The 15,983-nt window shown below is 36.2% G+C and overlaps 1 protein-coding gene across 4 annotated transcripts in view; it reads left to right on the plus strand.

The window, feature by feature from the left end:
• The first annotated feature begins 280 nt into the window (after positions 1 to 280).
• MAP4K4 (mitogen-activated protein kinase kinase kinase kinase 4) overlaps positions 281 to 15,983 on the plus strand; it is a 511,519-nt gene continuing 495,816 nt past the window's right edge. For 2 of the 4 annotated variants that reach the window (XM_053707651.1, XM_053707653.1), the window contains exons 1-2: positions 281 to 721; positions 1,378 to 1,443. In XM_053707651.1, the coding sequence (XP_053563626.1) occupies positions 665 to 721; positions 1,378 to 1,443 (123 nt within the window). In that variant the 5' untranslated portion in view covers positions 281 to 664. The remainder of the gene's footprint in view (positions 722 to 1,377; positions 1,444 to 15,983) is intronic. The other 2 variants (XM_053707649.1, XM_053707652.1) reach the window with 1 other exon arrangement.

Consider the following 15,983-nt stretch of genomic DNA (forward strand, 5'->3'; position numbering starts at 1 on the left):
ATTTATATTAGTTATTTGAATCTAAACAGCAATTTCCTCTTTTAACAGAAATATTATAATCTAATGAATTGTGGTTGTGTAATTTTATACGCTGGAGAGCGTTTAAATGTGTTTATTAATTAAATTCTACAAATGCAGAATGTTCGTTAACTGAACTACAACTGCGGTGTTCCACCTTAAGTGAACAAAGGGGTAGAGATACTGTAAGTGAAACAGGGAGGGGTTTGGAGCTGAGTGCACGTTCATGAGAGAGGGATACAGAATCTGATACTACACCGGCTTCAAGAGCTCAGTTGGCTGTGGATTTTTTCTCCCCACCCCCTCTGTCTCTTTGCATGTCTGTGTATCCGAGGGGAGGAAGAAAGGAAATAGCTTCGTCCGTTGCACCGGGAGCTGCCACCTCAACATGGTGTAAATCCCCTCCCTGTAGCCAGGGGACAAGAGAGAGAAAGGGGGGAACTACAATAAAACAAATAAGAAAGGGGAAAGGAAGATCAGCTGCACCCCAGCACAGACACCTCCCTCCCTATTGCGCCCAATGAGGAGTTTGAGCCCTGCAAGGAGAACGTGAAGGAGGAGAGGGGGCTGCTGTGTCTGGATCCAAGGCGGATAAGGGAGGGGGGGCGAGGATCTGCCAGGCCACTAGGACAAAAAGGGAGCGACCATGGCTAACGACTCGCCTGCTAAAAGTCTGGTAGATATAGACCTCTCCTCACTGAGGGTGAGTATGTATAGACAGCCAGTATTGCATGTGTATTGATACATTGTGGACAATAGAAGCCTCAGCAGGGTGTGGACATGAGACAATCTAATTTTTGTTAGGATTTTAAGATCTGCATACCCTGCTTATGGTTTTTATTTTGCAGTAAAGTATCCTATAAGATTAAGAAAGAGATGGGTCCGTTTTAACCCCATGGTTGCCAAAGAGGGCTGGTCCTTTGGGCCTCACACAACAGCATACAAGCTAGGTTTAACTCTTTGGCTGCCAGAGAGGGTTGCAATGCAGCTATATGTGGCATTAATGGGGTTAAGTTTCTCTTCTAATCTGGGTGAGGCCCATTGGGGCATCTTTTCTGCTTCTATACAATTTAAATGTGTGTTACCCCATGCCACTTTCCTGTCATTCTGTCTTGCCATGTTTGTCACATTTTGCATGGGTAGGATGTGTATGAATGTGCTGTATGAGAGTTCATATAAGAGTCATACTAGCTTCCTTTGTCTGAATGCATTGGCATGTGCCTCAAGTGCAGGAAAAAAAAAATAGGGCGCAACAGCTGCATTCAAACCCTCTGTGTCCAGCATCTCCACTTATTATTCTTCAGGAGATGAACATTGTCTTCTACATTCCTGTGTTAACTGTGTTTATTTCTTTCTTAGGACCCAGCTGGGATTTTTGAACTGGTGGAAGTGGTTGGCAATGGTACCTATGGACAAGTATATAAGGTTTGTGTCTAAATATATAGAAATTTGTTTTTTAAAGTATGTTCCTTTTATAAAGCTTCACAATGTTAAACCTGCTTTGATGGGATTGTAATGTTTCAAAAGTTTTTGCTTCACTTTGAAGTCACTATGTCTTGACCTTCTGTTATCTAAAACTTTTAAATGATTTGACATTAAGTGTAAACTGTAAAAATGTATCCAGAGCATAAGCTTTTTGACATGGTTCAAGCATTTTCCATATTTTTTTTTATAAAAGGTGCCAGATGAATTCAGGTGGACTTTAGCCCAAACTAAACCTCCAAAGGAGAGACAAGCTACATTTTTTTTCTTAGGCAGGTCATTGAAAACGCAGTGCAAGTAGTTTTAAGGTGACAACCTCAAGTTGTGCAATATGTGTTGTTAAATTATCTGACCTATAATTTGCTTTTGGTGTATATGTTTGCTAGAAGTATGTGTGTATGCAGTGCTTAGGCAATACATGATTATTCTTTGATAGAGTTGAATAAAGTAGTCATAATTTCTTCTTGACAATAGTTTTGCTAATAATGCTGCAGAATCCTAGAAAACAGTAATGCTTATCTATTTTGTACGTAGACAATTTTGTTTTATGGTGTGCCGAGTACTTGATTTATTATGGTGATCATGCTATTTTGTAAAACGTCCTTACTCTATGGCTCAGTGTTGTTTTTCATAGAGGGGTCTTTGTTTTTAGATATAGCAAAGTATTAATAGGCACTTTCTGAATGACCTTTTAAACCACTGGAGTTGTCCTGCATCATATCTTTGCTTCCCAGCTTGCTTTGAAGGTCTGTTGAGGGGGGTGTTGGGTGTAAAAAGATCTGCTTAATTACAGCAAATGAAAGAAACATCTCTTGGGGTTGTATGACTGTGCAATGAGTTGCCAGTACAGATGTAACTAATTGACAGTGATCAGACAGTAAATAAGAAGCGAACTTGGGATTCCTATTGGAGTTGAATAAGAGCTTTGTTGGCCATGAGATATCTGTATAAGGCTGACAGGTACATCAGTTTGATAAAGTATTATGAAACCTTTTTGTTCATGCAACAAATTTGTTTTTGTCACACATCTGACATCATATTTAAAGTTCTCACAGCTGGGTTGCTGAGTGTATTTACATTATATGAAATTAAAATGTGTATAGCACAGAGAAAATGTGTCACTTGTCTTTTGATTTTTAAATAAATTGATGGCTTTTTACATGGCTGAAAACACGCAGCCTAAAATTAGCTTAATACTTAACAGACATGATCTTCTATTTCAGACCAACTTCAGTCATTTACATATTGAAAGAGAAAAATATATGTACCCAGATGTGTCATTCTGTTAACCATTCTGCACATAATATGCTGTAGAGTAAATAGCACTAAGCCATGTAAGTTGTCTATAAACCTCCCAAAACCACTATATGTTCTTGTTTGTGGTAACACATCGATTACATTTTTTTCCACGTGTTTTTGTTGTAATAAGACAATGCATAGCTTTTGTGCAGTCTAGGGCCCAACGAAGGTTGCATGTATTTGTTTTTTTGGATTGTATTTTGAATACAGAGAAGCTGTCCATACTTTACTTTTTTGTTTTGTTTTTAAAAGGAGTTGGGTATTTGACTGATTTTTATGTAGAAATCGTAGAGGCATCCAGTAGAATATATTGAACTATGTTTGGCAGGATTTTTTTTTTTTTCCAAAATTTTTTGCTGACTTTCACAGACAAACCTAATGCTGAGAAGAAAATCCAATTAAGTAGTTTAACTTCAACACTTTCAAAAATATGACCAACATTTATGGTTCTTTCACTGCTGGGTGGCTACTAGTTATATTAGTTAAAAGACTGACCAAAGACCCTTACAAAGAGTCCATGATTTAATTAGTTTTCACCTGGCTCTTTGCAGTTTTATTGCAACAATAAATACCAATTTAAAGACAAAAAAGATTTATTGTTGTACAACAGAAACTTTTCAGCTGGTATCTTGTTACTTGACTTTTTTTTAAACAAGGTGTCAAATAGGGGTGGCTAACATTTACAATTGAGTGGTGAAGAAATTAAAAGGAAAAAAAAATGAGTAAAAAATATTTTACTTTAAACACCATATGACAACCAAAGTTTTATAATATAACTATATAATATAATTATATTGTCTGTTTGTGTTAAAAATACAGCTTTGAACCTCATCTATCCCCCCTTTTTTTTAAACCTGTTGCGCAATCTTGGGCAGTTGTTTATGACACCTGTATCTTTTTTGTTATTGTTTGTGTATACTGTAATATATATATATATATATATATATATATATATATATATATATATATATGTGTGTGTGTGTATATATATGTATGTTTTTTTGTGTCGTCTTGAGGTGTTGCTTAGCCAGACTTTTTTTTTTTTTTTTTTTTTTTTTTTACCCGGTATCAAAAGTAACAGCAACATCCCCGGTGTCCAATAAGTGTACTTTTTTTTCACTCTGTACATTACATCCTTATTCCTGTAATATTTGTAGTTACAGTAAGTCTATTTACAGGTGTGAATGTTTATAAAACAAATCTAGGAGCTCTCTTGCTCCTGTGTTTGTCAAGCCCTGCATTTGATATTTTGTTTAATTTACTATGATGAAGGGCAGTATGGACTTGATTATGGCAAACATTGTTTACATGTAAACTAGGACCTCTTGAGACAATGCAACTGTTTTCATTTTGTAAATGGGATCCTTTTTTAATACTGACCTTATCATAAATGTAAAGATCACCAGAAATGAATGACATGTCAGGGCATGTTTTATTATGGAAATATTTCCTATTTTAGTTAACAAAATAAGTAGTTGTTGGAGCCAGTCCTTCATGTGATAAAATGTGCAATGTTCTGTATTTGATAATACCTTCAGGATCACAGATCCCACCATCCCCTAACTTACCAGAAACTTTACCTAAGGTAACCTTTTGCAGCATGTTGTACTGAAATATATGATGCTTACATTTTTTATAGAATATTAAACGTATTTTATAATACAAGATACAGGATCCCTTAATGGAAATTTTTACTTAAATAAAAAAAGTCTTACAAGCTAACAAAGTTCTATGTATAGATCCTGTTTAATTAAAGGGACAGTCAAGTCCAAAAAAACTTTCATGTTTCAAATAGGGCATGTCATTTTTAAACCACTTTCCAATTTACTTTTATCACCAATTTTGCTTTGTTCTTTTGGTATTCTTTGTTGAAAGCTAAACCCAGGAAGGCTCATAATTTCTAAGCCTTTGAAGTCCACCTCTTATCACATGCTTTTTTTATTTGCTTTTCACAACAGGGGAGAGCTAGTTCATGTTAGCCATATAGATAACATTGTGATCACGCCCGTGTAAGGTTGCCACCTCAGCCATGTTTTCCTGGACACTTATGAGTTACACATGCTGCAGGGTGTGCAGGGAAGAACATGAATAGTGCTGTCAAGAATTACTATTCATGTGCTGTGCAGGGGTGCAATTCATGTTCCCCTCTGCATACCCTGCAGCATGTGTAACTCATAAGTGTCCAGGAAAACATGGCCGAGGTGGCAACCCTACGCCCGTGGCTTGTCCCAGACACTGCACTAATTGGCTACAATGAACTTCAATAGATAATACATAAAATGTGATGTGGTCAGTGGGCTGTCAGAAGATGCTTAGAAACAAGTTAATCAGAGGTAAAACTTATATTAATATAAAGGTGATGGTTATGCAAAACTGGGGAATGGGTAATTAAGGGATTATCTATCTTTTTAAACAACAAAAATTCTAGTGTTGACTGTCCCTTTAAATCACGTAGGGCATGGTGAGCTGAAGAAAGGAGCAGACAGTTTTTCACAAGCCCCTGTTGTGTACTCACAGTGCAATTACAGGATTTTCAGACTGCTTCCCTTCACCTGAAAATAGCACAGCAGTGACAGCGGTAGTGCAAATGATTTAGTTTGTGTAAATAAACACAGAGAGTGTTTCTATACCATTGTTTGCACAGTACATGGAAACACATAATTTAATGTCATATAATAACCACTTAGTCTGTCAAAGATTCAATTGAACAATTTCCATACATGTCTTTCAGAGCTGTAGGTTTTCTTATTTGGTTAATATGGGAGAAGCAGGTGTAAAATGAGAGAGAACTGTAGTATTGATGGCTTATGTATTTTTTATTTTGCCTAGTAAAATGTACCAGTTGGAAATTGTTTTCAACAGAGCTATGTGGTTTGTACATTTGGCATAATCTGTTGATAGAGATATGTAGAACAATCATTGCTTACTCTGAAGTGGAAACAATTTTGATAATGGTTCAATTTTTGCTGTTTTTATTCTCTACTCAACATCTGTTGGTGTGTATGTGTGTGTTTTTTTTATTTTATTAGTTTTGTCCCTGGTTCCTGCAGATAATATTTTATCCCCTGAGAATATAACAAACTTTTGTTATGTTTTGAGCCATTAAACACTTTGCACAGTATCTAATACTAATAGTGGATACACATAGTTGTAGTAGTTATTTTCTTACTTGTTTCTTTTTAACTGACTGCATTTCTAGTGGAACAAGCTAAATATCTCTGCTATTTGCAATTCTGGATTTGGGGGTTGGTGGGAGAATAAATAATTATAAACATTTTTAAAATTACATTTATGTACTGTGTTTTTTTTTTTTTTTTTTTTAACGCCTTTTGTTGGCTTATACATTGCAATACTTTTATCATTAGTGTCCTTGATTCTTCACACCGTTCTCAGAGATGCGCTGTCTCTCTTACAGACCTTCATTTGTTGGCCAAAGTTCTGACATTTGCCAAAATGAATAATGGTGAAGTAACGTACTAGTTGTCTTGGAACAAATATTAAAATCTAGTTTCTTTAAAAATATAAGTGTTTTGTGTAATTTTAAGGGAATAACTCTGAAAGATATGAAACCTAAAATGTTTATTTCATGATTCAGATAAAGCATGCAATTTTAAGCAACTTTCTAATTTACTCCTAGAATACATTTTCTTCGTTATCTTGGTATCTTTATTTGAAAAGCAGGAATGTAAGGTTAGGAGCCATCCCATTTTTTGTTCACACTACCCAGGGTGCTGAACCAACATTTTGGGTTTCATATTCCTTTAAGGGATCTTGTGAGTTCATTAGAGTATGTCATTTTTGCATTACTTGATCCTAGTTTATAATGTGTTTTAACCTTTTTGTTCATAATTCAGATAGGGCATACAACTTCAAACAACTTTAATTTACTTTTACTCTCACATTTACTTCATTCTCTTGGCATCCTTTGTTAAGGAACAGCAATACAGGTGGCCCTCGTTTTACAACTGTTCAATTTACACCGTTTCAGAATAACAACCTTTTTTTCCAGTCATGTGACTGCTATTGAAAAGCATTGAGAAGCAGTGCATTTATTAAAATAGCCAGTAGGTGGAGCTGTCCGCTTGTTTTGCAGCAAAGCCAAGCAAGCTGAAATTAATCAGTTTAACCAGACCTGAGCTATCAAGCAGATTTCAAAGGAACAAGATCTTCCTTTGTATAAATCAGTCCAGATTGGAATGCATAGAAAGAACTGTTTCCAGAAAAATGCAAGTGAAGTCTGTGTTGTGTGATTATTTTATTAGGTTTATAATGCTGTTTAGCAAATGTTTTTGTTCGTTTTATTATATATTCTGTGTTGTGTGATTATTTTATTAGGTTTATAATGCTGTTTAGCATTTAAAGTCTTCATTTCAAAGCTTTAAAAATAATGTATTAGGTGTTACTTATGACAATTTTGAGAGGGGCCTGGAACCTAACTCCCTCACTTCCCATTGACTTAGATTATAAACTGGGTTTCAATTTACAACGGTTTCGATTTACTACCATTCCTTTTGGAACCTAACCCCGGCGTAAACTGAGGGCTACCTGTACACTGCAGGGTGGTAGCTGAACACATCAGGTGAACCAATAACAAGGCATATATGTGCATCCAATAATCAGTAGCCAGCTTCCCAGTATTGTATTGCTGCCTATGAGGTTACCTATGTATGCTTTTAAACAAAGGATACCAAGGGAAGGAAGCACAGGTAAAGTTCTGTTTTGGAGCCACAAGTATTGCAGCTCCCTAGCAAGACAGTGGCATTTTTATTTATTTTCTTCTGCTTGGGAGCTGCAATGTGCATCGGCTTGAGTGTGACTGAGATGTTTTAAATCCCTTTTGCAGGAGTTAAAAGTACAGTCAACACCAAAATTGTTATTGCTCAAAAAGATGGATAATACCTTTACTACCCATTCCCCAGCTTTGCACAACCAGTTATATTAATGTACTTCATAACATTTAAACCTTTAAAATTCTGTCTGTTTCTAAGCCACTACAGACAGGCTTTTTTTTTTTTTTAACATGCTTTTTTATTTGCTTTTCACAACAGTAGACTACTAGTTCATGTGGGTCATATAGCTAACATTGTGTTCTCTCCAGCTCTCCAGTGGGTTGTGGATGCCACTGCACTAATTGGCTAAAATGCAAGTCAATGGATAATAATTTAAAATAGCCATGCAATCTGTCAAAAGAAGCTTAGATACAAGGTAATCACAGAGGTAAAAAGTACATTAATATAACCATGTTGGTTATGCAAAACTGGGGAATGGGTAATAAAGGAATTATCTATCTTTTTAAACAATACCATTTTTGAAGTTCACTGTCCCTTTTAAAGTTTAAACAAATAATAAACTAATGTCAAAATCAAATTTCCTATTTAGAGTGTGTACTTTTTGCATTAGACTGTCCCTTTTTAAATCTTTGTTTGCAGTATTCAGTTTAGTGTTTCAATTCTTGCACATGCTCAGTAGGAGTTGGTGCCTCAGAAAGTGTGCATATAAAAAGATTGTATATATTTTGATAATTAAAGTGAGTTGGAAAGTTTTTTTGTTTTTTTTTTGTGTGTGTGTGTGTGTGTGTGCGCTCTATCTGAAGCATGGAAGTTTAATTTTGAATTTAGTGTTCCCTTAATGACAGTCAAGTTCAAAATTTTTTTTTTTTCTTTTCATGGTTTAAATAGGGAATGTAATTTTAAACAACTTTCTAATTTACTTTTATCACCAATTTTGCTTTGTTCTTTTTGTATTCTTAGTTGAAAGCTAATTCTAGGAGGTTCATATGCTAATTTCTTAGACATTGAAGACTGCCTCTAATCTAAATGCATTTTGACCACTAGAAGGCATTGGTTCATGTGTTTCATATATATATAACATTGAGCTCATGCACGTGAAGTTACTGTGGAGCCAGCACTGGCTAATATGCATGTCTGTCAAAAAAACTAAATAAGGGGGCAGTCTGCAGAGGCTTAGATACAAGGTAATCACAGAGGTAAAAAGTGTATTTCTATAACAGTGTTGGTTAAGCAAAACTGGAGAATGGGTAATAAAGGGATTATCTTTCTTTTTAAACAACAACAATTCTGGTGTTGACTGACCCTTTTAAACATATATTGCTTTTGTGTAAAGAAAAAAAAAGTTATTTGACCCATTATCCTTTAGAAAGGCCTAAAGCAACATCTGTAACCTAGGTTTTCAAATTACTTGAACAAGCATTTGCAGGTTACCAGCATTTGCAGGTTACCAGACTTGTTTTTTTAGCCTCTCAAGGGAGTGTGGGGCAAAAACAAGTTTTATACAAAAGCAAGAGGTGTTTGATGTCCCTTTCAGTTTGAAAGTGTCAATTTACTAGTAAAGTCACTCGAGGTCTGTGGTTGACTTCTTCCAAAACACAAACATAATTTTGAACTTTGCAAGATTATATCTGTGGTAGGGGAGTTGTTTTTACTTTTATTATATTTTTTTTAAACGCATTCTTCCTTTGCTATTTTGCCCTTTTAGCTTTTAGAAAACTGACACAGCATGTACACTACATGGCCAAAAGTATGTGGACACCCCTACTTATTTTTTGACTTTCAGCCACACTCATTGGTAACATGTGCATAAAATACAGTACATAGCCATGAAATCTCTGTAGACAAATATTGGCTGTACAATGGGTCTTACCGAAGAGCTCATTCACTTTAACCGTGGCCCTGTCGTTGGATACCACCTTTTACCACAAGTCAGTTTGTGAAATTTCTGTCCTACTTGATCTGAGCGGTCAACTGTAAGTGCTGTTATTGTGAAGTGGAAGCGTCTTGTAGCCACATAGTGGTAGACCACGCAAACTCGCAGAACAGGGCTGGAGAGTGCTGAAGCAGGTAGTGTACAAAAAAAATCACCTATCACTTGTTCCATCACATTGCAACATCAGCACAAAAACTGTGTTTATAAAATGTGTTTCCATGGCTGAGCAGCTGAACACAAGTCTCACATTAACATGCACATGTCGGATATTAACTGTAGTGGTGTAAAGCTCTGGAGTGATCAATTACGTCTCACTATCTGGCAGTTTGGTGGAAGAATCTAGGTGTAGCAGATGTCAGGAGGATACTATCTACATAGTACTTACTGTAAAGGAGAGAGAATGGTTTGAGGAGGATACTATCTACATAGTACTTAATGTAAAGGAGAGAGAATGGTTTGGGCTAGGCCCCTTCGTTCCAGTGAAGGTTAAAATCCTTAAAGTGTCAGTAAACCTCAAAAATAATGTTATATAATTCTGCACATAGTGCAGAATTATATAACATTATATTAGCGCAATCTTTATAAAACGTAATATTCCCTTTTGAATTTTAAAAAACCCTGGCTGTTTTACAGACCCGCTCTCTGTGCTCTTCTGAGCGGGGCTGTTTTATTCACACAGTACATCGGGCCAGCTGTATAGTCACATCCCAGCCCGACCTCGCCATTATACACAGTGCAGCTCGCTCCTGCTGTCAGAGCAGGAGCGAGCTGCACTTAGTGTTATGGCGCGGTCGGGCCGGGCTGTGACTATACAGCTGGCCCGATGTGCTGTGCGAGTAAAACGGACCCGCTCAGAAGAGCACAGAGAGCGGGTCTGTAAAACAGCCGGGTTTTTTTAAAATTCAAAGGGAATATTACGTTTTATAAAGATTGCGCTACTATGTTATATAATTCTGCACTATGTGCAGAATTATATAACATTATTTTTGAGGTTTACTGTCCCTTTAATGCTACATGATACAAAAACATTTTAGACAACTATGTGCTTCCAACTTTGTGGCAACGGTTTGTGCAAGGCCCTTTCCTGTTCAAGAATGACTGTGCCCCTGTACACAAAGCAAAGTCCATGAAGTCCTGTTTTGCTGTGGAGAAACTCAAGACGCCTACACAGAGCCCTGAGCTGAACCTCATTGTACCCCTTTGGGATGAATTGGAATGCCGATTGCAAGCCAGATCTTCTTGTCCAACATCAGTGCCCTCACAAATGCCTTTTTGGCTGAATTGGCACAAATTACAACAGACACAATTCAAAATCTCATGGAAAGACTTTACAGAAAAGTGGCAGCTGTTGTAACCGCAAAGTGGGAGTGAGAATCCATAATAATGCTCATGGCGTTGTAATGGGTGTCCAACAAGCTCATATAGGTGTGATAAACATAACATTTTTGGCCATGTAGTGTAGGTTTGCACAGTCTCCCTTGAAGTCCTTATTGGTGCTATTCTGCCAGCCACATTTAATATAAATAATAAAAAAAAAATATACACACACTTTTTCTTCACTTTTTTTTTGTTGTAATGTCACCTTGTTCTTTCTTAAAAATAAATTCAGTTCTTAGGAACAGAGAGTTGTATGTTTTTTTTTTCTACTGCAATTTGTGAATATAATTTGACATTGAAGAGATCAGACTTGTCACCCTTCTGTCCCCAGTCAGGGATTTACTTGGTACAATTTATGTCCAAAGTGCAGTACCTAAAGAGGCTATTCCCATTATCAGAATACAAATAGTGCCTTTTATCCAGATCTATCTGGGCAAATAGACAAATGCTCTTTACGCTGGTTTACGGTTTAGTACAAGCCATGTTGGTGCTACTTTTATATGCATGACACATTTTTGTCTCTTTTAAAGGGACACTAAACATGTTTCATGCACCTCCCTCTAACCATGGGTGCTGCCATCATATAACTTGGGTTAAACTGCAGGTATCTGACGGAGAGTTGCTACACATGTGTAAACAGGTCAGCGGTGGAATGGAGTGAAAAACGGATTTCAACATGGCAGCACCCATGACGGCGGGGAATAGCTTTAATACTATACTTATAGATTATAACCTCTACAGAGCAGGTTCTCCTCTTCCTGCATGAGTTTAGTATTATCAAATCAAGCAGTGGGATTGTCACTCTACTTAAAGGGACATTAAACCCAAAATTTTTCTTTCATTATTCAGACAGAGAATACAATTTTAAACAACATTCCAATTTACTTCTATTATCTAATTTGCTTCATTCTTTAGATATACTTAGTTAAAGAAATAGCAATGCACATGGGTGAGCCAATCACATGAGGCATCTATGTGCAGCCACCAATCAGAAGCTACTGAGCCTATCTAGATATGCTTTTCAGGAAAGAATATCAAGAGAATGAAGCAAATTAGATAATAGAAGTAAATTAGAAAGTTTGCTTAAAATTGTATTCTCTATCTGAATCATGAAAGAAAAAATTTGGGTTTAATGTCCCTTTAATGGTAATGTATTGTACATCCCCATGATGATGTGCTCAATGTTGATTTAACACCTACTCAAAAAAGCAGTAGATTTTTTTTTTTTTTTTTTTTTTTTTTTTTTTTTTTCTCTCCCATTTTCTGGCCCCCTTGTATCATGTAAAAGACAACAGCCAATCACAGACTAGTATACGTATACCCTGTGAGCTTGTGCACATGCTTAGTAGGATAGTGTTCCCCTGAAACTTTGCTTATAAAAAGACTGCAAAATTTGATAATGGAAGTAAATTGGAAAGTGTCTTAAAACTGCATGCTCTTTCTGAATCATAAGTTTATTTTGACTTGAGTTTCCCTTTAACCATTGCAGGACTGCAGTGCATGCTATAGTCGTGTGTTGCACACTTCTGGCAGCCAGAGGTTGAATGGGACATTGATCTGTGTCACCTGCTGGAGTGCATTCAACTGTTGGCTTACATATTGCTCTTTTACCCATATTTTGTCTCATGAAATAGCTGCTTTTGTCTGTTTAAAACCACCAGAAGTACTGAAAACTTCAATACTGTTGTATTGATTGTAGAAAAGAAATGTAAAAAAGAAGCAGAAATAAACATTACAGTGAGTGAAGGGAGATAGCAAGCTCAGTCTATTTGAAAGGGTGTTCTTGCAGCATCTTTAAATAGCATGAACTGTTTGCATGAATAGAGTTTCCCTTTCAGGTACTTCATTTGTATATTTATAGTCTGTGTGTGTGTGTGTAATAAGGCAGCAATACATTTAATTGTGGAACTGAGGAGCCTGATATTGCTGCTACTTTTTCTTGCACCTGGAAGGTGCTCTGTGTTCTTGTTTTATTGCATAGAAAGTCCTGCTGTCTGTCTTGCTTTTGATATATATATTTTTTACACTTGTAAAATGACCAGCAGACTTGATGCTCTCAGCGTTGGCAAATTTAAAATAAATCAAAGCTGCAAATGTTATAGTGTATTAAAACCTGTAGCAACATTTATACAATAATTTAGGAACCAGCCAGATTATTTTATTTATTTAGTCTTCAAGCAATTTTATCATGCTTGCCATATATATTTGTCTAATTCAAAATTCTTTTATGTTGATGTTAATTATGCTCATCAAACATATATAGCTTTTAAGGCGAAATCTCAGGAAATAATTGTTTTTTTTTTTGGTGTGTTTTTTGTTGTTGTTGTAAGTCTTTGCCTTTAAAGGGACAGTCTAGTCCAAAAAAACTTTCATGATTCAGATAGGGCATGTAATTTTAAACAATTTTCTTTTATCACCAATTTTTCTTTGTTCTCTTGGTATTCTTAGTTGAAAGGTTAACCTAGGAGGTTCATATGCTAATTTCTTAGACCTTGAAGGCCACCTCCTTTTCAGAATTCATTTTAACAGTTTTTCGCCACTAGAGGGTGTTAGTTCATGTTTTTCATATAGATAACACTGTGCTCGTGCAGTTACCTGGGAGCCATCACTGATTGGCTAAACTGCAAGTCTGTCAAAAGAACTGGAAATAAAGGGGCAGTCTGCAGAGGCTTAGATACAAGATAATCACAGAGGTAAAAAATATATAAATATAACTGTTGGCTATGCAAAACTAGGGAATGGGTAAACAAGGGATTATTTATCTTTTAAAACAATAACAATTCTGGTGTAGACTGTCCCTTTAAATTAGGCTTTTATTAATTTTGATATCTGTATTGTGATGCAAGGCTGAAACACCAGAGGCACAGCATGGCAGTGTTAAAGGGACACTGAACGCAATTTTTTTTCTTTCATGATTCAGATAGAGCATGCAATTTTAAGCAACTTTCTGATTTACTCCTACTATCAAATTTTCTTCATTCTCTTGGTATCTATATTTGAAAAGCAAGAATGTTAGTTTAGATGCCGGCCCATTTTTGGTGAACCTGGGTTGTCCTTGCTGATTGGACAACACCAATAAACAAGTGCTGTCCATGGTTCTGAACTAATAATTGGCTGGCTCCTTAGCTTAGTTGCCTTCTTTTTCAAATAAAGATAGCAAGAGAATGAATAAAAATTGATAATAGGAGTAAATTAGAAAGTTGCTTAAAATTGCATGCTCTATATGAATCACAAAATAAAAAATTTGGCTTTAGTGTCACTTTAACATAGTAATTGTCATTTAAATTTATTTTCTGTATTTTTTTTTTTAATTTTCTTATTCTAATGAAAATAAAATCTATGTTTTAATATGTGTTATTAAAATGTAGATCTTTAGATTATATCTTTTATATTTATATTTGTTTTTGTGTGTGATTGTTTTTCACTAAAGATGAATATACTGTATGTTTGAACAAGAAATGTTTATGGTTTTGTGATTGGATTAAGGATTATGTGACATCTCTTTGTAGCACTGGTTTTCAAGCCTGTCCTCAGGCCTCCCCAACAGGCCAGGTTTTCAGGATTACCTTGGATGAAAGCCGGTAAAATAGCCATGTTTACTAATCAGCTGATTATTTCACCTGTGCTCCAGTTCAAATATCCTCAAAATCTGGCCTTTTTAGAGAGGCTTGAGGACCGGTTTGAAAACCAATATATATTTTCTTTAAAGGACCAAAACCTTTATAATAATATATTAATATTTTCAGGTTAGTTGGTCAAGACTACTGCATTTTTATTTTTAATTTTTTCCTATCACTGATCTAATGGAAAAGGTTCTTCTAGTAATGAGTTGCTATGCCTCTTTGTCAGCTCCTTGGAAAGATCGTGTTTGTCGCCTCTGGTAAAGAGTGGCTAGTCTATTCATAGCCTGGGAAAATATTCTAAACATTGCAGGTGGAATTAAATGCAAGATTCTTTCTAATCTGCATGCTCAAACTGCACATTCTTATACAAAGCTAATAGAGGAACCCTGTAAAATACTTAAAGGGCCATTATAGTTGAAAAATGATGTGCTCTAAATCGTTAAAGCATCTAATCTTACTTATAGCGACCTTTCAATGCTGCCCTGAAAAGGGTTTAAACGCATGTTAGAAATGCCGCTTGGTACCCAACTAGAGCTGCTGATTGGATCAGCAGCAGTTTCTGCTTAGCACCAGCAGTGCACTGTGGGTCTTGATGGGTAGTTCTGCTATGTGTTTAACCCCTTTGTGGGGGTTAAACACATAGTATTAAAGGGTCGCTAGTTGTAATATTACATACTCAACAAATTAGAGCATGCAATAGTATGTTCGTCTTCTTTATAAGGGTTCCAGTGTCCTCCCTTTTTCTAGCCTATACAAATGATTGCCTTAGATAGTATTTATTTACGTTTTAAACCTAAATGAACTGAGATTTGAGTCTTCTTTTCTTGGTTTTATTTTGTTTCTTCAAGGAGAAATGTAGGAAGAGCCATCAGAGTAATATTTTAAAGTGTTATAAGTGTAAATGCCGGTCACGTCTCTCTTGATATTACTAACTCCCTTTTTATTTCTGTTCCTTTACTCTCCTCCTCCTCCTCCATCACTTGTCTTTCCCCTCTAGAATTTATTTCTCACTCTTTAGCATTCACCATTCTCCTTATCTACTTTGCTCCCAGTCCTTTTACCTTCTTCCTTGCCTTTTCCTCTCCATGTTCCAAATTTCTCCATAACATTTCCTATCCCTTTATTACACCATCTTATCCTTGGATCCTTGACCCTACTCTTATGCAGGTGGCAGTTTATCAATTGTAAAAGAGCTGTACATGACTGGCCGCAGTATGCAGTTAAAGAGCTGTACATGACTGGCCGCAGTATGCAGTTAAAGAGCTGTACATGACTGGCCGCAGTATGCCGTAAAAGAGCTGTACATGACTGGCCGCAGTATGCCGTAAAAGAGCTGTACATGACTGGCCGCAGTATGCCGTAAAAGAGCTGTACATGACTGGCCGCAGTATGCAGTTAAAGAGCTGTACATGACTGGCCGCAGTATGCAGTTAAAGAGCTGTACATGACTGGCCGCAGTAT

Source organism: Bombina bombina, chromosome 3 (genome assembly GCF_027579735.1).
Source record: "Bombina bombina isolate aBomBom1 chromosome 3, aBomBom1.pri, whole genome shotgun sequence".
In the NCBI taxonomy this organism is placed as follows: domain Eukaryota; kingdom Metazoa; phylum Chordata; class Amphibia; order Anura; family Bombinatoridae; genus Bombina; species Bombina bombina.